General features: G+C 35.9%; 1 protein-coding gene across 2 annotated transcripts in view; it reads left to right on the top strand.

The window, feature by feature from the left end:
* The window catches only part of Dcc (DCC netrin 1 receptor), a 1,132,969-nt gene that overhangs the window by 352,656 nt on the left and 752,519 nt on the right, over window positions 1-27,794 (top strand). For both annotated transcript variants that reach the window (XM_074069811.1, XM_074069810.1), the window contains exon 2: window positions 11,331-11,651. In XM_074069811.1, coding sequence (XP_073925912.1) covers window positions 11,331-11,651 — 321 coding nt within the window. The remainder of the gene's footprint in view (window positions 1-11,330; window positions 11,652-27,794) is intronic.

Here is a 27,794-nt window from a genome sequence, read left to right as displayed (position 1 = left end):
TGAGTAACTTGCCCATTTTGTAAAATGGGAACCTAGTAATGATAAATGTTTATTATTGGGTTTTAAGTAAATAAATAATTCTGAGATATTGTTGGAAGTCATGCCATATGAGAAGTGAAGTGACTGCCTTTAGCACTGGTCCCTCCCTGCTAGCATGTTAGGTTCAAGGTACTAACCACTGGATTCTAGGGCAAGCTTTAATTAGAAAATTTCTAGAAGTTGCAAGAACTGATTCCTGGATGCAATTAGCCCCCTAACTAAGACACATATATGTTTCCTTATCTTTTAGTTTCCTTCACAGGAGTAGGTTTCTTATACTTGAAATCCAAATGATCACTTATAGCATTCACAAGTCCCCTTGTGATTGTGATCCTACAAAGAGATTTCCTTCTCACTCCCAAGCCATAATCCATTGAACCTAAACCGCCATCTCATAAAACAAGTTAGTTGGCAGGCATCTTTAGCAAACACTGACATCCTGAGCAGTTTAAAACTCATTGGCTCTCAGTTCCAAAGCTGAAATTTCTTTATCATCATCATGGATTTTCCTTCTTGATGTCACTCATAGACTAAGCAGGAAAATATCACCTTTCTGGTCAGACAAGACACAGTAAATATCACAACAAAATGAATGACAGCATTTTAATGAAAACTCTTGTCCTCTATTTTGAGAAAATTGCACTTGTTACAATACAAATGTTTATTTACAGTCTAAGTCCCTGCGTCACACTTTATATTACAATTTCAACCTCAAGGTTTGGTGAATTTTTAAGATTTTCCCTGGTCCTATCAGACCTTTATGGAATTAATCCTTCAGAATTATAATAGGAGTTTCCATAAGATGAATACTTCATTTCTCATGAATCATAATAAAGTAGCCTGTACTTTGTCAGCAGAGTGACCTCTGCAGTCTTTTATCTCCAAGAGAAAAAGATTAGACTCTTCATTTTATGGCTAATGAGATAGGTTGTTGGTCTTTCAGCACTTCTGTCTGCACCTCTTTGTGGTCTTATTTCAGTCTGTGATAAACTAATCACAGGGTACTTAGAGCAAATCTGTTCATATAATGGGTCTCCTCCTAAATTTGTGAACAGTATTTGTAAGTAGCTGAAGTGATAGATGTGAATTCCTTTACTTTTATAATACTAGAGCTAAAGATATCCAGAAGTTATCTAATACAACCAGCTATGTGTATTGATGAGTAAATTGTTTCCCAGAGATATAGCCTTCATTCAGAAGGTTACTGAGTAGCAGATCAGACTAAAACTCAGGTCTCCTGCCCCCTTGGGCTGAAAGCTTTCATTTGCAATCTACAGTGCTGTTTTTTTTTTTCCATTCAAAGTATATAATTTGCTCTGTTGGTCTTCTTGGAGTCATTGGAAGATCTTTTCTTTTATGAAACACATATTATCTCTTAAATGCCCATTGACTACCTTTCAAATGATTTCTGAATCTGACCATTTCTTACCATCTCTACTACAGTACTTATTTGGAACAAACACCATCATCTCACACCTGGACTTCAGAGTTGCTTCCTCACTGGTTTCCATACTTCTTCCAATGACCTGTGTTCTCAACACAGCAACCAAAGTGATCCTTTAAAACAGTTTTTCAACCCTGACACTATCAGTGTTTTAGGCTGGACAATTCTTTTATGGGAGGGTTTGTTCTGTACATTGTAGAATATGTTGCAACATTGGTGCCCTCTATCCACTAAATGCCAATAAGTACCCCTCCTAATTGTGACAACCAAAAAATGTGTCTAGTAATTGCCAAATGCACTTTTGGGGACAAAATAGCTCCCCTGTTAAGATTTACTGGTTTATGACATAAGGTAGACCTGTTCATTTTCCTGATCAAAACTCTTCACCAGGTTTCTATGTTTCTCAGAATTGAAATGAAATTCTTTTGCTTGTCTACAAAGTCATATATAACCTCCCTCCTCTTTCAAGCTTTGTCCCTTGGAAATCACTATCTGTGTCTGTCTGTATGTCTGTCTGTCTATCTGTCTCAATCTAAATCAGTCATGTTTCCCTGCTATTCCTGGATTAAGGTAATAAGCTAGTTACATTGCTACCTCAGGGCTTTATCACCTTTGCCAGCAAATTTCTTCTCCTAGATATGGTCTTCTTGATATCTTCTGCTGTGGACTGATTGTGTGTGTCTACTTATGACTCATATGTTGAAACCTTAACTCCCAATGTGACAGTATTGGGAGGTAGGTCCTTTTGGAGATGACTAGTGTTAGAGGAGATCTTAAGTGTGAGGTCTTCTGGTCATGTGAGAACACAGAGATATAGTTACCACCTCCGAGCCAAGAAAAGAAGCCCTAGAATGAAATCTGTACTGTTGACACCTTGGTCCTGGACTTTACAGCTACTAAAACTGTGAGAAGCAAATTTAATTTGTAAGATGCCCACTCTATGGTATTTTGTTATAGCAGCCCAAGCAAACTAAGACATATTTTTTCATAATTTTCAGCTCTTTATTTAAACCTTAGCCTCCTCATTGACGCCTTCTTGAGTAGCCCCCAACTCTATTTCCTTTCCCTCTTTTGCTCTGTTGCATTTAGACTCTTCTGACATTTTATGTATTTACCCAGTTCATTTTTTATTGATTGTCTTCTTGTTCTAGAATATAAGACCTAGAAGGGTAGAGATTATTGTGCTATTTTTTTAACTGTTGCATCCACAATCTTGAACAATGTATATTAGTTTGTACTCAATACATATTAGATGGATGAATGAATAGCAAAGAAATATTTTTAAGATGTTTAACACCATCATTAAACATTACAGTTGAAACAAAATAGCATTTCAAAGTACATTATTTCAATTGTATTTTGTCTTTTTCTACTTTGGCCTTTATTTATTTCAAAATTTCACATTTAATAGGCTTATGACAAAATGCTATAATGTACCACTAAAAAACAAGCAAAATTTTTTCCAAAAGGGAGACAAAACTATGTCATGTAGTACAAATCTGTCTCCCTTTAAGAAAACCTAGTAGAAACAACCCAATTAAAAAAGGTATGGGAGCATCTTTACAATAATAAGATTCAAATATGAATGTAAAGTAAGGTCACTTCCATGTGCATAACAAAGGAAATTATTATTAGTGAAGAAAAGAGTAATTTCTTAGCATGAAATGCACATATACCACTTGAACAGTGGTTATCTCATGGGCCATGATTATGCTATTTGGTTTTATGTGCATATTTTCTTATTTGTGTACAGTAAATTGCGTAACGGTTAATGATGAGGTACTAAACGTTGATTGATTGGTCACTTCCTATTTATGGACATCTCCAGTGGTTGACTTCCATTCAGATGGAATGTTCCTTTGCCCTGGATACCCACTAACTCATACTTTTTCTAAGAAATCTCAAGAACCCTTGTCAGTGTTCTAAGTTGACAGTTTCACATTCATAAAATGCCATTCCTCCTCCTACATTGAGAAAGACTGATGAATAACACAAAGGAAGAAAAAGCTAGCTTACATTTTTACCAAACTGAGAGGAGGGAAAGAAAAAAAAGGTTCAAACCCAGGGCAGATTAAGCAGTACATCAAAGTTTCTCTTTTAAGTGTTAATTTTGCATGAGTACTGGGAAATGATAAACTAGATGTCAGACTTTGTTACCTGTTGAGCTGAAAAAATCCCATTACAATTTTCCCAGTATCACACAGCAAAATCAAGCTGTAGTTCAGAGATTTAGCTCTTGAAGCAGAAAAGGGATAAGGAAGTTACTTCCCCCCAGTCCAACCTGGCCCTTATCATTTTTCTTTACCACTGGATTTAGCCAGAGGACACTCAGACAGTTGCCTGGGGCATACGTCTTGCCCTATAAAAATCTCAGATCTTCACAAAGCTTCCTCTGCTTTGCAAAAGACACCATGTGCTCTGAATTTCGATGTGGAATCTCCGTGTGGGCTCACTAAGAGATTTCTGCTGGGGCAGTTGCTGCTTGCAATGCACATCTTGAATTTCTATTTCCAAATTTTGTTCCCTGTCTTTTAAATGGAAAAGAAAAAGAAAAACCACCATGTGAAGAACAAATAGGGTCTGGTACCCTTTCTGTGTGGATATTTGGTGGTGATACACTAGGTCAGCAAATGTCCTGACACTAAAACAACTTTTCCTAATTCAATCATGGTAGTATTCAAGGATTTCATTCTTCTCTGTGGTTCTCTGAGATGGGTAGCATGAATTCATATCTTACTTGCTTACTTTTGCTGTGATCTCAAGAAGGAACCTTGTGGGAGATAGGCTAACCAGATCCAATATAGGCTAACAAGGCCAAGCGTTGAGAACATGACCCTGTAGGGATATTTCGTACTCAAATCATAATATCTAGTGTTGTTGAGGCCCTGGGTATGACCCACAGCACTGCTAAAATGCAATAAATTTGAGTTTTAGGTAAATAATGAATAATATGTACTATGCACTATTTATTCAGTGTAAGTATTTTGGACATGTTTATACTAAAACACTATTTGCTTTTTGATATGAAATTTAAATACAATTTGTGTTCTTAATTATTTAAGCTAAATCTGGCAACTCTGAAGAGAGAAAAACTTCAACTATTCCATTACATTTCATTTAAATTTTTATCCATAGCTTCACTACACTTTAATGATTCTTAATAAAATCCCATAATGAAATGCACCTGTTTTCCTTCCTGGTAAACCTTCCTTTGCATTACTTAAATTCAAGAGTAAATTCCACAGAAAACTTAGTAATTTCCAATTTTCATTTGCTATTTATGAAAACTAAAGTTGAATAGTTTTGAAACACACTGATCTCTAGCAAGGACTGAAATGAGCACAGTCTTTTTTTTTTTTTAAAGATGGTCACATCTTTTCACAATTATATTTACTTTGTTTCTTATAAATGTATTGAAAAAGTACCAGTGCTGTTATACACAGCAAGGGCTTTCTGCTCAGTGTTCTTAGAAGTCAATGTTAGCACTGTCTTTTTTTTTTTTTTCTTTATTGTGAGGTCCATTGGCACATTTCCTGAAAATCAATTTAAGGAGTGTGTTACTTAAGAAATTTATATCTGAGTATGTCTGGGCCTTATCTAGTTTCAACTTCACAAAAACTATTTGACTGGTCCAGTGACTATACACTTTTTCTCTCTGAGTTTGCTGAAGTGAGTCTTATGACAACTTGAAGTACACAGAGTATATTCTCAGGCTATAGCAGAGTAGGTGACAGTGAGGTTTTTTGCTCAGCTCAATAGAGTAAACTAGACTAAGGGACAGGTCAGCCAGGTAAATGTCTGAAGTTCCAGTATACTGAAAGGATATAAATATACCGAGGAGTGTGCTGGTGGAATGGTTCAAGTGTAGAGTGCTTGTCTAGCAAGTGTGAGACCTTGGGGTCAAACCCCAGTGCCACCAAATGGGGGAAAAAAAATACTACAAGTATATTGAGGAGCCTAAATCTAATCAAAGAAGGGCAATGTGATGACGAATACTGCATTTACCAAAACTGTGGGGAGAGAATCTTGCTCCTACAGCTTTTCGAAAGAAATTTTCTTTAGAACTCTTTGTATATTCTAAGGAACATTCTAAATGTCCAATTGACAGTGGAATTTTTATTTTTGCTTAATGAAGTAGGACCAGAATACTGGTTACAATAGGGTAGATGGTAGGTTTTTTAAACAGGAGGCCTCTTTCTTAGGACTTTCCCCATGATTCTTTAGCCTTTCAAAGACAAACATACAATAAATACCAATAAAATATGCATTCAGATAGGTGTTTCAATTATTTGTCTTTATAATATCTTCATAACTTTAATTTCCTTAGTTAGAAAATAATTGGTCCATATTACACAAATTCTCCAAATACTCAAAATTCTGACAAGGTATGTGGAGCACAGGAAACTCCATGTTCTCCTCCAAGTTCATATTCCAGGAAACTAGATATTTTGGAGCAGAGTTCTTCAGCTTTAGTTAGCATGAGAATTCCTTGGAAGTCTTGCAGCACAGGCTGCTGGCCTCTACTTCCATCCTCCCTGATTGGTAAGAACAGGGCAGTGTCTGAGACTGCATTTCTAACCTGTCCCAAGGTGCCATTGCTGTTGAAAACCCATGTTTCAGAATTTATATTCTTTTATCCTAAACTCAGTGAAATTCATGTATTTTTGGAAGTTCTGTTAATTTGTTTCTTTAATCCACCGCTACATTGCAGAGCTTCAAAATTATTATAGATTTTGTCAGGACTAAAGACCAGAGTTAAAATTGCAGACGTAATTGACATTTGATGAGTTGAAAGTGGATTATAGTGCATCTTCCACAGAATTATCTTAATTTATTTCAGTACAGAGCTCTTCATTTGTCTTAACACAGAAAAAAGTAAATGTGGTGGCATGTACTTTTTAGAAGAGATGATGGTGGCAGGGTTTTCTGGGTTGATTAGAAGGATTTGGGCCTTATCAAAAACTTCAAGCATCCCAAAATGAAGGTTTGTATAATTTTAAAAAGAAAAAAATATGCATAGCAAGTTCTGTGGGAATTTGTATGACATTTTCTAATCTCAAAATCTTTCAGCAGCTTCTTTTCACTTCCATGCTATTTTTTCATAAATTTCATTTTTACCCTTTATTGCCTTAACTAGAAGCTTTTACATTTTGGACTTGGAAAGGGATTTCTGACTCCATGGGGAATTATTTTTCATGCTCAACAGTGTTTGATATTGTAGATAAATGTCATACCTTAAAAAACCCATTCTAGCTTATACTGGCCCTGAGACTAACTGGGCTTTGAAATGAAGAAGAATATGATAAGAAAAGCAAGCACAAAAGGACTTAAGCTTACAGAAACATTTTTGCTGCTTGATCATTTGGAAGAGTTTCTGAAATACATTAAGGGTTGTTACTATTTCAAGATATTCAGTTAAGATAAACTTGAAATGTCCTTGGCAGTGTTATCTCTGATGTTTATTTATGTCTGACAAAACTAAAACAAATAGGTGTTAATATTTCTTAGAGTCACCCCTCAAGAGTAGGCTTTCCTCTATAAGAAAATATGGAGGGTTTTGTTATCTACTTACAAACTACCTTTTTACAATAAAAAAAAAAAATCAGAGAAAGAAGAAGGGGAATTAGGGGGAGAAGAAGGAGGATGGCCAGAAGAAAGGAGGAGGAAGCAGGTGAGAAAAGCTAGCAGATACTCTACCACTTCAGCCAGGACCCCAGCCCCAAAACCTACATTCTAGCCAAAGATTTAGAACTCTTCCCAAGGCAACATTTGGGGAAAGAGAGGATTGGAGACTCATTCTTACAGTGAACTCTGGTGCCTGTCTTAGTTGTACAAGTTTTTAACAGATGAAATTTTGGATTTTGGTACTTTCAAATATATTTCCCCTAAAATATAATTGCCTTAAGTAATTTTATAGCAAGGCCAAAAGGATTGCTTCCTTTTTGTTTTTTGTAATGCTAGGCATATTAAATCCAGGATCTTGCACTTGCTAAGCAGGTGCTTTCTCACTAAGCTATACTTCCAAGCCAAACATTGCTGCTTTTATGAGATTAGACTGGGAAATGCATTTGAGGGTACTAGAGAATTGTCATTGATATCTTTAAAATAAAAGTAAAAACAAAACAGAACACTTTTCCATTAGGCTTTCTCCTGGATGAAACCCTCACCATCATTGTTCTCATATAACATCCTCTGCAGCATTGTAAACTAACCAGTTTTGTTTTGACTCAGACATATTCTTCTGTTGATTTCTGATGGCCTCTTTCCCCTAGGTCCCAGGAATGCTGAGTACCCAAATGCCAGACCACAACTTTTTGAGCTACAGGCTCCAAAATTTCTTCTACTACTTCTTTGTCTTCTTCAACTTTATCATCTCTATATTGATCTTACTTCTCTCATAAAATAAATCAGTGTAATTGACTTTGTTAAAATTATTTCATATTAAGATACGATGTGCTGGTGTGCACTAAGAGGAACTAGTACTGTATGACCTAAAATAAAGTCAGTGTGATTAATGTATTCGGAGGACATTTCTTTGACATGTATAAAATACCTTATAAGGGAGTCAAAGGCAGCCTTTGCCTCACATGGGCTAAAATTTTGAAAAGGGGACCATTGGAGATACATTTGTTATTCCTCAAATAACTGTTTTTACTTGGGTCCATGCTTCTTAAAACTAAGTACATAATGCAAGTTACTGAAAGCAAAGACTTTCATTTATTCCAAAGTCATATATTCAGAACATAGTTGTTATAAGGAGTACAAAAAGCTCCAATTGCCAGTGAATTGAAAGGGTAATTGTATTGCAGAAAAGTTAATCTTTATTTAACTTTCCTAAACCATGTTCTCACAGCTCTGAAAACTGTCATAACCTCACTGGTTCAGAGAAAGTGTATTATTTATCTGTGATAATGGGCACATATGCTCATTAACATGCCGTCATAAACAGCCGTGTTAAATGTATCATATGCTCTGTGACATAAATAAGGTACTCAACATGAGGTTGTGTTTAAAATATAGGCCCCAGGAAGAACAAAACAGCAATAAGTACTTTTTAATATAGTTGCCTGGTCCTGAATTCTAAATTTATTTCTCCCATATTTAATAATTACATGGAAATTATGGATAGTACTTAGTGAAATTTCTTGACACTCACCAACATTAGAGCTTCTTTCTGCTTCCTGGTCCTTAATGTATCTCTAACCAGGTGTATTCTGCCTAGCACTTCTTTCTGGTGAAGGAGACCCCACAGACATGAGTGAGGCATTTACTGCAGGATCAATCTGCAGCACAATAAACTTAGAGCAGGGTTCAATTGATAGATGCCCTCCACCTATTCTAGTACCAAATGTTTCCAAACTGGATGTTGCATTTAAAGATTGTCTAGTTTAAGTCTCTCATTTTGCAGTTGAAGGAACTGAGTTCTCAGGACCTAAAGACCTTTGTGAGTCACAGATCTTAAAATAATAAAGCCAGAATCAGGGGCTAGAGAACAGAGCTCTCAATTCCCATGTACTTCCTATTGGAAGAACAGGCTGCTGTTGTATAATTAGATTGGCTACACAGAAATGATCTGTGGGGAGAGGATCTTAATTGACAGTGAGATCGGCCCAGTGTCATTTGGGAACCTTGCCAATATTGTTTATCATACATTGAAATGCTCACTACTATTTTACAGTTTATATTAATTTGAGCAAAGTTCCAGATGCTTTCTTTGTGCAAGTGGCCTAGTTGGATACAATGAGTATTTGACAACGAATGATATAGTTCACTGGGTAAAAGAACTTTATGCATGAGGTTTAGAAACACTGCATGTGTGGTAGGCACACCAGGGAGATACAGCTGTATCTTCACTAGAAAATAGGGTCTATAAAACCAGGAATGATTCTGACCATTGAAACCAGTGTGAGTCAATCTCTGATGATGTTATGCTTTTTTTTTTGACAGCACTGGGGTTTGAACCAGGGCCTCCTTATGCAGATGCTCTATCACTTGATCCACTCTTCCAGCACTGATTATATGCTTTTTAAACAGTAGAAAGCTGGAATGTTTTATTAAAAATTTCCCATTACAGATAAATTAAATATGGTAACAAAATTGAGGCTGTCATCCTGAGAAAAATGAAGTCTAAAACAAGGTTGAGGAATGTTTTCAATGATATACAATTTCAAAAGAATAAAGGGTCCTTAGAAGAAAATATCCATTGCTTCTAACATTTTTACACAAAGTGGTTCAAGAGAAGATGGAATTAAACAGTGGCAAGAAAATACAGTCACACTCTAAGAATGATCAAATATTGTAAACAAGGGGTATTGTAGAATCTTAAGCCTTAGAGACTGTTCCAAATTGAAAGTGGTTTGACTTGAATGATTTAGGTATATCCCTGTCTGAGCAAAGTGTCAGCCCTATGACCTCCAGAGACCTCTTGAAGGTCTTTGATTTTACAACCAAGTGTTTTCAGAAATGCTTTAACTGCCATTGTCAGAAAGAATACACTTTAATTGTGCTTGCTCCATCCCTTCAGGATTCTTAAATGACTTTCTGTTCCTCTTGTTGATTCCTTATGCTCATGTATGTTTGTGAAAAAAAAAAAACTATCCAACTATAATATTCTTTTAGTTACCCAGGTCCATAAGAAACGTTTGCATAGATTTAAAGTACTAGTTTTATTGACTTGCTTCTGCATGTGAGTTTTACCTGCTTTAAAACCCACCTGAAGTTTGTTCTAAATAACTTTGCCCACATGTTGAAATCAATTTTTATAAAGCACTGTGAGTAGATTGAAAAAAAACTTGCCAGATGCTATAGTCAGAATGAAGAAATAGAAATAGATCCTTAAAGCTTAACCACCATACTATTGACTACTACCACTACTTTAAAAGATCAGGCTCAATATGGAACACAGTCATTATTTCTGTCTAAATTTCAAGTACTCACTGGTAAGTGATAATAGCCATATCTGGATTTTATGAATTCTTAATTTCTCATAGTATCATTTTGCAGTGGGTTGTTTCATTTTTTTTTATTTAGAGAATACTTTATTAGTTTCTGTAATCAAACCCACGTAGATAAGACCTTACATGTTTAATACAGTGCGTTACCCCTGTACAAATGGAAAAAAAAAATTAAGTTTAACGTTTCTAGACCAATATGGCTATTAATTTCCGTACAATGCCAACTCAACACAGTAAACCGGGATACTTTTTTCCAAAGTTGACAGCACAGCTAAAGTTTCCAAAAAAACAAATTATATATATATGTATATATATATATTTATATTTATATAAAAAGACCGATAATAGCAGTATGTTATGCATCAATAGCAGCAACAGCTTTTCCAGGTTCTGCAGTCATCTGAACAAAATTATAGAGACATCTACCACACTCCATTAAAACAACAAAAAAACCAAACCAAAACAAAACAACAACAACAAAAAAAGTGAAAAAGTAAAAAAAACAAAACCCTAGAAAACAGCAATTTTCTGTTACTGTTGTGGTACCTGGCACCATTTTTTTTATTAGCTTCTCAATCATCATTTAGAAAGAAAACATTCTAGAGTAACATCATTAAAAACAGCTCTGATAAAGCACAGTCACTACTACGTATCATAAAGCAGGTGCAAGGTACTTTACATCATTTTGCAGTGGGTTGTTTCATTCATTGTACCTCAAATAGGTCCTTCTTCTCTTGTTTAACACAGTATCCCTGATCTTAAGTGTACGTATTTTTGCACACTTTTCAAAACTTCAACTGATTTGCAAAAAGTTGATGGAGAAAATACAGGGAGTTGGAGCCTGAACTTTCTTTGAATGCATGAACATATTTCCCTGTGTTCTTTTGTTCCAGGTTTCCAAATTAAAGCGTTCACATCTCTGCACTTCCTGGCAGAACCTTCTGATGCCATCACAATGCGAGGAGGACATGTTCTTCTAAACTGCTCTGCAGAATCCGACCGGGGAGCCCCGGTCATCAAGTGGAGGAAAGACGGCATCCACCTAGCATTGGGAATGGATGAACGGAAGCAGCAACTTCCAAATGGGTCTCTGTTGATACAAAATATCCTTCATTCTAGACACCACAAACCAGATGAGGGACTTTACCAATGTGAGGCGTCTTTGGGAGAGTCTGGCTCAATTATTAGCCGGATGGCAAAAGTTGCAGTAGCAGGTATGTGAAATTTTCTTCTCAGCCTCCGTCCTGCTAATGTTAGGAGGTGGCATTCTTTCTCTTCCAGCTCTTTTTATTCTTTTTCTTTTGGGAATAAGATAATAACCCTTGTAGAAACAATGTGTACATTTCAACTTTTTTATTTTTAGTAGAAAAATAATTATATTTCCTGCTTTATAATGTGATGCTTTGATATTTGTATGCATTGTAGAAGGATTGTGTTCAGCTAACTAGCATTTCCATCACCTCACAGGCTTATTTTTTATGGTGAGAATATTTGAAATGACTCTTTTAACAATGTTGAAATAGACGTTACATGGTGACCATGGTCACCATGCTGTGCAATAGATCTCAAAAATGTATGACATCTGTCTAACCGAATCTATGTACTATATGACACACATCTTCCCATTTCTTACCTTCTACCACTAAGACTCTGGTAACTACTATTATATAGTCTATATTTTGACATTTTAGATTCCATATGTAAGTGAAATTATGCAGTATTTAACTTTCTGTGCCTGTATTATTTTGCCAAGTGTAATATCCATTGAGTTCACCCATGTTGTCAAAAATAACAGAATTTCCTTCTTTTTTAAGGCTAAGTAATACTCCATAGTATGTATGTGTGTGCATATATATACACAAACATATATACCATCACTGTGTAAATATAATAATACTATACATCATTATTATATCTATAGCATTATATAACATTATATATCAAATTCTCTTTATTCATTCATTAATAGACAATGTTTTGGCTATTGTGAATAGCTCTGCAATTAAGAGGGTTATGTAGGTATTCCTTTGTCATGCAGAGTTAATTCCTTTTGGATAGGTATACCATATAGTGTTGTTTTATATCATATGGTATATCTATTTTTAGTTTTCTGAAGAATCTCCATACTGTTTTCCATAATGGCTGAACTAATTTACTTTTCCACCAATAATGTGCGCTTTTTAAAAGAAACAAAAGATGTAAAAAATTCATGTCTCATTCTTTTCCTGACTTTTCTCTCTCAATTAGCTTGGGAAACAGTAGGAGTATATGAATAATCAACATAGCAGTATGAGATTTTTTAAAAAAAATTTTGCTAAAGTTGATTCACTGCTTAGGTGTATAAGAAGATTTTTTTAATAGAAAAATATTAGAATAATTTCCCAATGTACTCTATTTTGTAGCTTCACTACTTTTGTAGTGCTGTGTTTTTTTTCCCTCAGCAATATAAATTTTAACTATAACTATAATAATTATAACTATTTTTCAAATGAAAAATAATTTCTACCAGTACTTCCAAATATCTGTTTGTTAGCATGTTAGATCAACAGCTGAATGAAAAGGTGAATATCTTTCTTTTCATCTGGATACACTGAAAGCATACAGACCCTGAAAAAAAACACTATGGAATATTCTGGAATCCACAACATTGCTATTTCTGCTCCACTCTGCTGGTAACAGTACAGTTCTTAAGAATTTCTTTTCACCCCTGCAAAGAAAGTAATCAGATTTTTGCTTTTATTGGTTTCTATAATGATTTGACTAAAAATTTGGAGTATGATATATTTTTAAATTTTGGAATGGAACATTAAACAAGAGAAATGGATCCAACCTAAAGTAAATCTAAGCCATCGATGGGTAAAGAGATTTGAATAACTGTTTGCAAACTTAATCTTTAGTTCTCAGTGGATAAGAAATGGAACTGGTCTGCTGTTATTTAGACATATAATCCTATCTCAGATGTCGTTTAGGCTCACTCTGGAGGACTGGGCAGAGTGAGAACTCATTTTTGGCAATACCAATAGCTAGGACAGTCAGCCTGGACCCACCACACTCCATGCACTCTTCTAGTGATGACTTAGCCAAGCAGAAATAAAAAAGAGGTGATTTGTCGGGTGATGTATAAAGAATTAGATCTCATAGACATGCCATCAGTTTGCAAAGCTAGCTTCATGCCACTTTTTTGCCTTCATTTTTCCCCTAAAGCCTCTGTTAAAATGTTTTGTTTTCTCAAAATTCCTGTGTTGAAATTCTAACTCTTAATATACTAGTATTAAGAGGTGGAGCCTTTGGAGGTAATTAGGGAATAAGAGAAATTAGTGTCCTCATAAAAAAGAAGGTACAGACCTCACACACTGTTTCTGTCATGTGTGAACATACTAAGAACTCAGTAGTCCACAGCCCAGAAGGGGGCTCTGACACCTTAATCTCAGACTTCCAGCCTCCAAGACTGTAAGATATCAATTCCTGTTACTTACATAGATCCAGTTTATGGCACTTTGTTATACCAGTCCAAACCAACAAAGGCAGGCTATGTAGTATCTAATTAAACCAGATTAGATCCCAGCAAAGATGTCCTGGTTGGATAGGGGCCTCACCTGCAGATAAAATGGCCAACTATTCTGATCTGACCTGGACTGGCTTAAGTTTAGTATTTGTAAGGCTGGCCTTCTGGCAAGTCCCTCAGTGCTAGGTGAAACTAAGATGTTTAGTCATCCTACCTAAAGGTAACCCTGCCTGCTTTAGCAAGGATAGACTGAGGGAACAAGAGAGATGGCATCCTGATCATGAAAACCAAGACTTAAGCCACCTGGGACCTTTGAGTGATGGGTGTCTGAATTTTGATTGATGGGTAAAGTACAGAAAGGAGTGAAAGTTAATCATAATTATGATTGATTAGGAGGAACAGGTGGAATGAGTGTTGAGGATTAGGCAAAAGCTGAACTCCCACAATGCTCCAGATGAAGTGGGAAGGCTGCAATTTGACTTTCTGTCACGAGTGAATTTCTGGACTCAGAGATCTCTTGCATCTACGATGCCAAAGCGGCTCTGCTGGTTCTAATGAATCAGGCTGGCATTTTGATGCTGTATTGAAAAAGGCAGCTGCGTCTGCACTGTTAATGAAAATGGCACGATATGTTGCAGTTTCTGTTTTCCTACAATCTAGATTCACTGTTACATGTTCTCTGTTTCAATGGGGAAATGAAGAATGATTTCTTCCCTGTGAGATATTAAAATAAAGCAGCTTTGACTTTAGTATTCTGTGCAAGGATAGGCTCATGGATTCAGTCATTGAGTTGCAATCTAATATGAGATTGTATCATTTCAAGGCAATAAGGCTGTTCACAGCATTTTAAACACTTACCGTGCTGTTTGGCAACACAGAATACATCAATGTTATGTCTGTTGAGGTTAAGATTGCCAAACCACTAGAATTCACAAGGGGCATATATCTTCTTTGTAATAAAGACCATGGGCCTGATTTAATCTCATTTTTAAGGCATTAGCAGTCAATAAACCAGTCACCATTAAAAGGTAACGGTTGGCTTTCCTCAGGTGAAAACAAACGCTGTTCAGTACTCACAGGTGCAGTGCAGAGCCCATTTAATACAGTGACCATCTCTCACTTTTTGCTTTCTCGAAGGGTTCTGTGACGAACACGAAATCTGCTAAATGGAATTTGTCTTTAATCAGTCAGAACGTTTTATGCAATGGTCTTGCCATGCACCATTCATTCTATTTTCTAGGAACTTCTCAAGTATTCTTTAAACCCTGAGTGCACACTTGGCTGGAGAGGGAATGAGGGTAGGAAAGGTAAATTGGAGGGCCACCATCCCATCCAATATCTTGTTAAATGTCACAGTGAAACACACTACTAACTATGGGTATTTCGGGTAATTTTGAATTCAATTAGTAAAGAATGCCTGAGCTGTCAATCTCCATTTGAAAGAATTTGAACAGTACTGATTCCAACTAGGAAACCTCATTTTTGTTCAATTAGTTCTAATCTAAAATGCTGCACTCTTTCTCTGCTCTGACTCTGTTTTGTCCTAAAATTGAATTTGAGGAGAGAAGATGCAGACTTTATTTATCTATAAAGCTTGTCTAACCTGTAGCTAATAAAGCTAATAAAGTACCTGTGTGATTAGAGATTTGTCTGGTGAATGATAAAGGTGGGGCTTTGTGCCACACCTTGAGAGCTGTCTTTGTCTTTCTCCCCTTTCCTTCCCTTTTCTTCTCTTCCTCCTCTCCCCCTCCTTCTTCTTTTTTGGACTTGACTAGATGAAGCTTCCCTACACTGAGGATTTATAAACATACTGTGGATGGGCTAAGTTAGAACAATTTTTTTCTTTTTTTTTAAACTTTTACAAATTTCATTTATTTATATTTCATTGTTCTTAGGATGGGCTTAATTAATCTAATTGCTTGTCCCATCAGGGATGTAGGAACACCTTTAAATTGCTGTAAAGTGTTAACAGGTAACAGTTACAAAGTTTTACAAGGAAAATAGAAAACCCCAATACTTAAGAATCTCTGTCCTGGTTGATAAATATGTGCTTGTCAATGTCATTTTTCATGGGCTTGCCTGTGAATGTTCTTGAAGGATACGAAGTATAATGACAAAACTTAAAGTAACCAAGGTTAATTACAATTTAAACCTTGAATTTTGGTTAGGCAAAGTAACAGGTTAGTGATTGTCAGTACTGTCTCCCATCCAAGTACTAACCAGCCCTGATCCTGCTTAGCTTCTGAGATCAGACAAGATTGGGCACGCTTAGGGTGGTATGGCCCTAGACATAACTACTAGTATTCTCAACACACTAACTTTTCCATGGTTAGGAGAAGGAAAAGTTAGTAATTTTAGGTAGTCCCTTTTATGATGCTCAATTGAATTATATATATTATATATTTAAAATATATAACATATTATATTTTGAAATATATATTATATATAATATATTATATATTATATATATATAAAGCAATATTTCTCTGGTCATTGTCAGATAAACTAATATTTAGCTGATGAACAGATGTCTGGCCTAAATGATAAAACTGTTAGCACTTGTCATAAAGAGCAGAAATGTCAAAGACCTTAGTAGAAGGTGCCTTAGATAAAAGAGCTATAGCTGCTTAAGAGTAAACTTAACTTTTAACTCTACAAATGATTTTATGACATTTAGATACACATGTAAAGCACTAGGAGTATTAGAACCATTCAAGGAATATTTTCTTAGTTTAAACTTAGTTTCTTTAGTGTTACTGGAAAAATACCTTAGGCATGAGACTAATTGAAGCAGGACGTAAAGAATAGTAAGTGACCTTAAATGGGCTATGAAGAGAACTAGGCATCTTATTTTGGTTAGCAGGATCAAAGCATCTCCCAACACTTAAGGATACAACCAAATGAATATGTTGGCTATATACCCTATGCTGGCTGGTGGGAAGAGGGAGAGGGAAAGGGGAGTTGGGTAGTTGCCCTTTCAGAGAGAGAAAAACAAGAACTTTCTGACTTCTCAAAGTGTCTGTCTTGAACCTTCTGAAAGCCTCAATACAAGTTCCTTTGACCTGTTTGCATCAAACATCTGTGGAGCAAGCAAATTGCAGGATATCCTGGCTTCCAAGTACTGTTCCCCTAAGGGCCAGTCTCTTCCACCCTAGCACAAGGGGTTTTTGATGGAATGTTGATCCTGAATACTGACACGACTCTTAAATCATCGGAGCTATTATGACCAGTACAGAATCGAAATTGTACCAAAATAAGCTTGGCTAGTACAAACCCATTGCTTGTGGTTAGTTTTTATATCAGGCCATTGGGTTGTAGTCAGCTTGTAAACTGAGAAAAATGGGAGACCATGTATAATTTTTTAATAACAAACCTATTAAGCTTAATGTCTCAAATAATTTGATACAGAAACAGAGATAAGGGGTTAAGAATATTACTAGATCTGGAGGTTAAGCTTTTGTTTGGTTTTAGTAAAATATTGTATTATCCTACAGTACCAAAAGATCTTGATAGTTATTTTGATAAAATAGAAACCCATTTTTAAATACATATTGGTACCTTAAAATTTAAACTTAGAAAACTTTTAGGCAAATTTTGAATTATAATCTTATAATCTTAAAAACATAAATTTGCATATTAAAATAACCTTTGTAAAAACCTGAATTTAGATAGCACAGTTTTAAATAAAACTCCTAGTAACTTTATACCTTAAAAGACTTAGGAAGAAAATTAAATTAAACTGTCTTTTAATAATAGCGGTCTACAAGAACACCTGGGTCAATAAATCTAATAAACATACATACATTCACACACACACACACACACACACTCTGATGTTTTGATCTAGGCATGCCAAAGAATATAACCATGTATAATGAGCTCAAAAAGTAAAAAAGTAAGTGGACACAATTGGTAGTAGACAAAGAAATACACAGAAAACACACAATAACACATAAAGCAATTATGTCAATTTAGAGTTTACTCTTACTAAACAAACCATTTTTGTTAATACCTTTAGTAGATTAGTCAGCTAGATTCTTGAGTAATTCACAACAGATCTTTAACATAAATACTCTATTCTTGACCCAATCCTTAAAAAAACCAATGCAGTAAAAACAACATGTATAAGAACTGTACTAATTTAGAGAATTTTAACAGCAAGTTAGTTATAATTTTCCTAGAGCATGGCAAGATGCCATCACCCATGAGTTTCCTGTTCCTAGGGAGTGGGAAGATGGTACTAGACTCATGGTGGCTCCATCATGGTGGCATTTTCTGTGACTCTCCAAAGGGTCTGTCAGATGGAACACAAAGACATGTTACATGCAACATACAGGCTCAAATAGCAGTCTGTTATAGGAATAAAAGACATCTCCCCCTGAGAGAAAGGTATCCATGAGTGAGGCATGCTAATGAAAAGACCAGATAAATTAAAGCAAGCTAAGGTGGGATTTAAAAAGTTTCGTTAGTGTCCAATTTAATCCAGGTGTTTATAATTAGATCCTGGATTTTCTTATAAATGGGCTTTGTTATCACCTAGAAAGCCAAGAATCTAAACCCTATAGAACTCAGCCATTTACAGATCTACAGTTTGGAAAGGACCTTAAACAAGTTTAGAATCTGACATACTATTTGGAGCTATGGAGAACAAAATTTTATTAATTTCAAAACAAAAATAATTAATTGTTAAGAATAAAACCTTTAATTAAATTGTCTGTTTAAAATGCCCACATATAACCTCTTTGCTGTAAGCCTAATTTTATCAGCAGAGAACAGTTAAGGTTAAAATGTTTTTAAAGGTTTATTGTATATCACAATTGAGGATAATAATTATGATAGACAGCATTAATTAGCACTATATTTTGGTATAAAAAGATGGCATTGTATTAATAAATTATCCCTTTTGATTTTGCCTTTAGAGTAACTGAATTTTAAATAAGTTACAGTGCTTTTCTATTATAAATATACTTTTTAGGTGACCAGTGTTAAATCCTTAAATGGCACTGTTTTTAACTTTTGAATACATACTTTAGAGAATTTAAATGTAAAGACAGCAAGAATTAACACCATAGCTACACAGATGTAACCTATGTGTTAATTTAGATTTTACCTTTGAATGGAATTTAGAATCTCTAAGATAGGCAGACAAGTTCTTGTTAGCCCTTGCACAAGGGAGTGTGACCTTAGTGTGAGCTTTTCTGCGACCCCTGTAGTCTAAGGGGGTAAGGTGAGCATGGGTGAGAATTGGGATAGGGTAGCTAAGTAGAAAGGCATGGCAGGTAGGTTGGTAAGAGAGTGGGTCAGAGAAAGAAGACAGAGAATGTTGTATATAGGAAAAAGATCGTTTGGTTAGGCATGGGACCTTGGTCACCAGAAGTGGCATCTCACCTGCCTTGTCCCTGGTGTACCCTGTGCTCTTCTGGCTTCCCCACTAGCGGTGGAGCTGTCATACCTTTGCATTTCCTTTCTCAGCCAGTTAGGACATTGGGAGACTTTCAGCTGGAGGCTGCTGGACAGAGGCTGCTGGCCTGTGCTGCGTCCCAAGTATACACACGTGTACACGCAGGTGCTGCAGCCTCCTTGGTACGGTAATGGTAACTATTGTAGTACATACACTGCCGACAACGCTGCCTCCACAGTCACAGTCACTGTGCTTTACCTCCATGCTCCCTGGCTGGCTAGGCAGGGCTTCCAGCCCACGAGGAGAAGTGGGGCGGGGCCTGTGCCCTGGATAGGTCCGAGGGGAGGGATTGGAGGATTGCACCCAGTGGCTGTGGGCCCTGAGGCCCTGACAAATGGTGCTGATGTTCAGGGGGATTTCCATGCCAGCCATGGAAGGCATTTTGGGGGTCTTCCACCTGCCTGGGGAAAATGAAGAAAAATGCATACATGGCTGTGCATACAGCTGTCTTGACCAGCCATCTGGCAAACTATGAGTAGACATCAAAAACTCGTGGGAACTTGTGAGTCCTGCCAGCAAATGTTACATCCTGCCAATCAGGGTGTGGTCAATCTGCACTGGGACTCCAAATGAGTGAATGCCCCAGTGTGAGGGCTGCCTACCACACAAGCCATAAGTGGTGTTTGGTTCTGAAGAATCAGATGGTGAGCTATGGTACCAGGGGACATAGAAAGATGGATTAAAATAAACATTGGCAGAGATAGTATATTGGGATCTCGTCTATCAGTTTCTCCTGGCTAGTTCATCACCATCTCTTATCATCATCACTTATCATCTGTGATGAGAAGATTCTGGTTTTTGTGCTCCGAATGAGAAAATCCAAGCAGAGCAAGTGGATGGGGTGAGGTAGGATAGCTTTACTGAGAGAAAGGGAATCACCTGTTCTGCCAGGTGAGAAAAGAGAAGCAGAAGAAGGGGACATGGTAGACACAGGTGGAGTCTGCCAGCAGAGATAGAGTGCTTTTCTTTTTCAGGTGTTTTTAAAACCTATACTATCCCATGGAGGGCAGGCCAGGAGGTTCCTACCCAATAATGAACTGAGTGGGGAGGGCATGGGTGGTTCCCAGCCAGGTGAGGTGGTCTGGCCCATCCCCAGGCAACGTACATGAGCCCCAACCTTTCCTACTTCTAGCCTTCCTCACATTTTCAACAGGTATCATTTACATGCATGTGGACACATTTTTACACCATGTTCACCCTCCTACCCCCTTTCCCTGACAACCTCCCCGTTCCTACTGGTACTAACTCTCCCTCCTGGGCAGTACCTATTCTGCCTTCCTTTTATCTGATTTTTCAGAAGAGAAAAGAGAAAAAGAAAAACAAGACATTTTTTGCTAGTTTGCAATAAAGATAGCTGCCCAGGGAGTTTCCTTGTGATATTTCCATGCACATATATGTTATACACCCAACTGGTTCCTCTCCTCTAATTAACTGCTTTCTGCCTTAGTCCCGTTCTTGTGGTGGTTTCAGCCAGTTTAATATGTCTATATTCATTCTTGTGTAGAGAGTATATCACCCATATTCAAGTTCTTAGTTGCCTTCTTTTACCTTATTCCTTTCATGCGTGACCTCTCTTTAGTGTGACCAGTGTTTCATAATATTGCTGTATTTGTATTAGGCCTATATAGAATAATTTTCTTTATATCTCAGTAGTTGGCAAATAATTAACTACTAAGGTCTTTGGAATTAGAAATTGAACTGTGCTGGAATATTCATATGCCATTTTAAAAGAAAAGTCCTATTCTAGTTCCATAACCTGTAACATGAAGAGGAACTTTCATCTGGCTGAACACATCTTTCCTACTCCTGATGTTGACAGCTATTCAAGCCTCTTGATTCTCTTCTGTTCAAGAAATAAATAATCTATCTCCTACGGCCATGGTAACTTTTAAATGACACTTAGGATGTAAAGCTTTAGTGCAGAATAGATTCTTATTCAATGGCAAGAGTAGTACAAATAAACCTAATAATGGTTGCTATGATGTTATTACATTTTTGACAACCCTCAATATTTCCATGTCATGGTGCAAAACATTTGGTGGTGGGGCAAGAAATATTGGCTGCAAACTATTAGCCATAAATATTTCAGTCTTGGATTCATTATGTGCATTTGTAATTTAGGAACATGTACTGGCAAGTTTTGATTTTAGTATTCAAAAAATGGAATCCGTGTAGCTTTTTGGCATACAGTGCTAAAATCCCTCTGACTAAAAGAATCTTTTTTGACTAGTTCATCTATAATTATGTACATGTGGCTAATGCAATTTATAATGGACAGAGCAAGAGTTCTTGAAAGAGCAATGCTATAATCATGTCTGAATAACTTTGTGGAGAAACTTCTCTTCCTCTTTGATATCTTTTCAACTGAGAAAATTTCACTGAAATGAGCTTCATGAGACTAAGTTAGTTTAGACTACAAGTTTCACAGAACTGTCCCTTTCCTATGGGTGGTGGGAATCAACATAGATCCTCTGAATATAATGGAAGAGCCTTCATTTTCCCTCATATACCACTACCTACCCACTCACTCACCTCACAGTTACTGGACCACATACTTCCCCTGTAGGCTTCTGAGGGGCACTGTTGGAAAGCAAGCTCTAGTTGTAGTTATTCTCTTGGGGACGAAGTGGAACAGGCCCCAGGCCTCTCTCAAGTAGAGAACTGAAGTTCAGGTAGTTTTGTTCTTGGGTTTTGTTTACTTTGTTGTTAATTTTTGAGTATTTACATCTTAGAATGAAAACCACTGACTTGTTTTTTATAGCTTTTAAAAAAGTACATCTGTATGCATTGTTTCATAAGGCTCAGAACAGCACATTCCTATAAGATGCTCAAGTTCCCAAGTTGACAGAAAATACAATGAAAGAAGGTAAGTAACTTCTATGAGCAGAAATGGACTGAGATCGATCATCTAACTCTGGTCACACAATATTCTCTTATTACTTTGCTTCTCAGTATAAGTACTAAAGTTAAAGACACTGACACTGGTAGTCACCTGTTTTTATTCTATTAACCTGTCTAAAACACAAACTGTGGAAAAATAAAAATAACAGTAATCAATTTCACTTATCAGTTCAGTACCTTGAAAATATCAATTCCTTGGGGAAACACTATGATTTGGATGTTTTCTTCTGAGATGAGAATATTTTCTATCATTACTATATATTTAATAATTACACTTTATAAATATCTTCTGAAAAACTGAGATATAATTTTTGAAATAAGCTTATAAATAGTTTTCCAGGAATACAATTTGTTTATCTTTTATCCTTGCAAGAGATTTTATGATTCAGGCCATGTTTGCATGCTTATTTTTCCTTTTTTCTTTCTTCTTTTTTTCCTTCTTAAAGATCAAGAAAATAAAAAACCAACTAGATTACATTTACTTAAGTCCTTATTTCATTCAGAACATATTTTTTTCTTACTATTATAATAGATGTTTCAAGATGCAAATTATCCCACTCTGCTTTTAAATAACACAGGCATTGTAATTAAAATTCCCCTGTGTTTTAAAAAAATACCTACTTGAGGAGTTGTTTCAGTAAATTCCCTTCCAGAATGCCTCCCATTTAAATGAGTTATGAAATAATTAGTGAAAGCATATTATGGTGAGAGAAGCTAGAAAGAAGCATTTTGTGAAATGATAACCTGACCTTTACGTTCATACTTAAAAGGAAGCAGAAAAAAAGAGCTTGTCTGAAGGGAAGGGAGAATAAACTTCATTGCCTCAGGTCACTCAAATGTTATATAAAGGGAACAGCAAGAAAAATGCCCATAGTCCTTCTCTCTACAGGAGCAAATATAAGAATCTTGCCTAGAAGGTCAAGTTCATCCAGTGCAGCAGTTTGGAAAATGTATCCCAGGGCTTTTGAATACTCAGAAAATTCTATTTGGGGAAGTTCAATTACAGAACAAAGCTTTTCATTTTACACCAACAGGAATATTGCTTATTTTCATCTGATAAGCAGGAAAATAAATTGTTCTGACTCTGTAATTCTTAATGGTCTTAATTATCTCCATTTAGTTAAATGTTCTTTTGTTTTGTGGTTAAAACGTAAAAGAGAAAGAACATATACAAAAGAAATGTGGAATTATAAGAAACTGTCGTATGTATGCTAATCTTATTCGCCTTTAATTTTATTGCCAAATAAAACTGGAAAAATCACAAATATTGCCCCAATGCCTACTCAGTCACATACCCCCACACCCTCAACTTAAATAATTGCATTTTAAAGAGTAAGGTTTTAGTTGTCTCCTGCGTAAGTCAATTAACTCTGCAATAAAATTAGGATAGAAATATATTCTTGAAAAATATGCAGAGTGGAAAGACATCTTTTACACTATAAAAATTACAATAGAGAAGCTGACAGGGCTTTTTATAGTAGAAACATCAACAAAATAACTTAAATTTTTTTTTCCAACCTTTCAATTCCTTTTCTTTGTTATGAATTCTACCTTAGGTGACAATGGAAATAGCTAATTATTCATTCTAAATTTAATCAGTATCTTAAGAGCACTGTTCTTTTATTCATCTTTTAAGCTATCCAGAGTGTGTTTTTGCTAGTACTGTAATAAACATTAAAGTGTACAATCTAAAACAATTTGGTGATAGAAAGCCAAAAGTCTTTTTAATGCTCGAAGATTCTTTCAGAATACGAAAAACTTAATTTTCATATTAAAGGTGAGGCTAAAAAGATTTAAATCATAGGAGAGAAAAAGTGAAGTTTTTCTCTCGCCCTTTACAGAGTCATGTCTATCACCCCTACAACAAAAAGCAGGTTAACAAGAGAAAAGTTCTCTTGTTAACAAACTCTTACAAGGGACTCAAAGACCTAGGTGGATGACCTACTGAGTTCTAAGTCTGATTAAGGAAAAGAGTAGTTGTGAGAAGCATTTTCTGATGAGAAGGGGTATGATAAGATGGCAGTAAACCTAATGGAACCGACAGAGCCACTTTATTCAGATTCCTTCTGTCTCTCATTTCTTCCCTCTAATACGATGTGTGTGTGGAGAGTATCCTCTAGTGTGAGGATCTTATAACCTTGTATTAGGGGAAGTAGATCAGAGAATTCTTTCATGGACAGCTCTCACATAGGGAGACAGAAGGTCAGAGCATGACTTTCAAGGTACCATATTTTGGGGTAGTGTATCTTGTACTGCATCATTAAGTAGATGGATTAAGTAGTCTTCTTGTAAATTCCCAATGAAATCATGACTGATAATAAATGTAATAAGGCATTTTTACTTTTATGAACCTAAATGTAATGCTCTTATTTTTCTATTATGTTATTTTTACCCACAGTAAGATTGACTATTTAAGCTTAATAAAATATAAAGATTTTTGAATTAAGGTGTTTATATTACATACAAAGATTTTATGCAAATTAAAGGGGACACTCAGACAATGTTCTACAAACAAAACAGTAAATTCAAGGAAATCCTGGAAAATCTCAATGTATAAAGTATCTAAATCATCTTAATCTTTTTCTGTCATGATCAATAGCATACATAATTGATAGTACCCAATACAAAAAGTACTTATTGCCCTCTTAAAGATATTTCAATATTATTTTAATTATTATTTATATCTATGTCATCTATACTAAGAAAACAAGTCAATTGGTCATTTATCCTATAATTATTAGATAGGTCTGTGATTAGAATGTCTGTTAGTGAGAGTTAGAATAATTCAGAAAGAGCCATTGTGATTTCTGCAGCAGCCACATATTCTTGAAGGACCTAGAATCATGAGCTTAGCATTAAAAACAATGAAATAATAATGGCAAATATTTTTATAGCTATGGAATAAGCACAGTAGGTTCCAAGTTTATCTACTTATTTTGTGGTGTACTGGAAATGAACACACACACATACACAAACACACACACACGCACTCTCTCTCTCTCTCTCTCTCTCTCTCTCTCTCTCTTTCTCTTTCTCTCTCACCTGTGATTCTCAGTGCTATAGCCAAAAGCTATTTGGAAGATTCCTATTAAAAGACAAAACCTTATTATCAGAGATCAGAGCAATTTCCAATGAAAACCCTATTTTGAAAACCTCTCACAGCATCAACGGGGCAGCTCTTTTGTACACCAAATTCATCACAGGTCCTTAATAGGGCTTATCTTTACATGCAACTTGGATATGGAGATACCTGTTCTAACTGGACCATACAGAGCAATGGGACTTGCTTCTGTGGAGGACAGTTAAGCACCAACATTGTGTTTTTCAAAGTAGCATGCTTTCCTTCCTTCTTATCTCAGTGCATATGAGTCAGAGAGAACTGCATTTGTATAGTTTGTCAGATATTAGTATATGTAGGAAATGTTATTATGTGGTAGGATCTGTTTTTTATTGTCTGTATATTTCCCTTTATGCTTGTTAAATAATGGGGTTTATGCTACTTAATATCCTAACCTATTTCACTCAAAGATATTTAGACATAAATGCAGAATGCACACACACACATACACGCAAACACACACACACATCCTCACCTTTCATTCCGATGGTTCTACCTATCAGAGACTCAAATCTATTTAACAGTATAATCATAAAATCTATCTTTTGATTTATAATCCTTATACTATTTTTGTTCTATTGAACATACTTCTAAAAATTGCTTTTTACAAAAGAAAAATCAGTTTTTTTGTTTCCTTGAGGCTTCACCACTCTTTAAAAAAAGACTGTTCATCAGGTTCATCTACTAAGATTCCACCTTGAATATTTCAGCCACCAATGAGAATCCTACTTAAGAAAGCATGTTAAAGATTAATTGAACTTATAACATCTCAACGTTAAATTTCAGTGCTGGATAATTTTATTTTCTGATAGGAAACAAGATGAGTTGACACTGTTACTGAACAGTCATAAGGGTTTTCTGGGCAGAATCTTACCTATAGCATGCTAGAGGATTGCATCTCAGCACTGTCCTGTGTATCTCCATGACTGATATGCTGCTTTCTGTGAAAGGAAGCTTCTGATACTGTCACTCCATAAGCTGACTTTGTGTTGAGACTGTGGTTAGATCTCCACTGAAATTCCTCATGCTCTGTATATACTGTCACACTGGCATTGAGTCATATCAGCATACAAGAGAAGAATGGAAACTCTTTCTGGTGGTCCCAGAGCCAGCCAATGTCTGGCCTTTACCTGTACTTCTGGCTTCATTGAAAAGTGATTTCTTTAGTTTTTTTCTGCAGCTTACTAAATATGCACATTATAGTGTGCATGGCTTTGTACAATATATTCTGTATGTCTTACTTTCTGGTCTATCACATTAACTTCTGCATTTTTATTTTGAGACTCAGTTCTTATTGCCTAACTTCAGGTATCTTCAACTGGCCCACTAGTTGAGAAGAGGTTTCATCCACTTTGTGCTTAGAGTAACCTGAGCTGCTTTAGTTATACCATGGAGCATACTGTATTGTATCCTTATAATACTTCTACACACATAACACAACCACTCAGCTGATCAGTGACTTCATGGAAGCACAGATCACATCTGTTTTAACTTCCCAAGACTGGCAGTCTATTTAAAACCTGGGTAGTTGTATGGTACAACATAGTGGTTAGGAGTCTGGCCTTTAAGAGACAGACACACAGGAGTTTGAAACTTATCTCTGATCAATCGCTAATTCTGTAAACTTGAGCCAAATGTAGAAATGTTCTGATCCTAGGTTTTGCATCTGTAAAATGAGGACTAGGAGATAATGTCTATCTTACAAAGTTGTTGTGGCAATAACCAAGTAAATGTTTAGCAAAGGGCCTGAAAATAGTAAGAGCTCAATAAATGAACCTTAAGGAAAAATGGAGAAGTATCATACACATATATATACACACACACACCTATATATATATATATATACATATACATATACATATACATATATATATATAGATCAGCAAATGGTATAAGAGAAACTCATAAAAAATCTCTCTTTTCCTATGTGGGGGCATTAATCCTATTTTCTGTTCCTCTGAGAGTATCTTACCTATTTCCCATGCAGAAGTTGGTTCTTCCCTGTCCAGATGGGTGTTGTGTAACCTTATGAGGTCTTTAAAGCTCTTAGCACCAGCCCTGTAGGATTGATATTTCTCCCTGAAGTAATCAGGATGAATAAAATAATGATTATACTAGAAAGTACTTATATAATATTCAGGGTTTGACTTTGTTCATTGATGATATTGGAGCACATCACTTAATTCTCACTTAGCGAAAGTCAGAAGTAAAATTTGTCATGGCATTGAAGGGCTTTCTCTGTACCAGAAAACCTTGGAATTCTCTTCTCCTTTCAGAAAGGCATGTGAACTACATGTTGGCGAGTTACACCAGCTGGCCTTTAGCATACCATGAAAGTAAATGGTCATTAAACACGTAAAGATGTTGCTGAG

Source organism: Castor canadensis, chromosome 4, assembly GCF_047511655.1.
Source record: "Castor canadensis chromosome 4, mCasCan1.hap1v2, whole genome shotgun sequence".
NCBI lineage: Eukaryota > Metazoa > Chordata > Mammalia > Rodentia > Castoridae > Castor > Castor canadensis.
The sequence above is the reverse complement of the archived record's forward strand: the minus strand, read 5'-3'. Positions and strand labels throughout refer to the sequence as shown.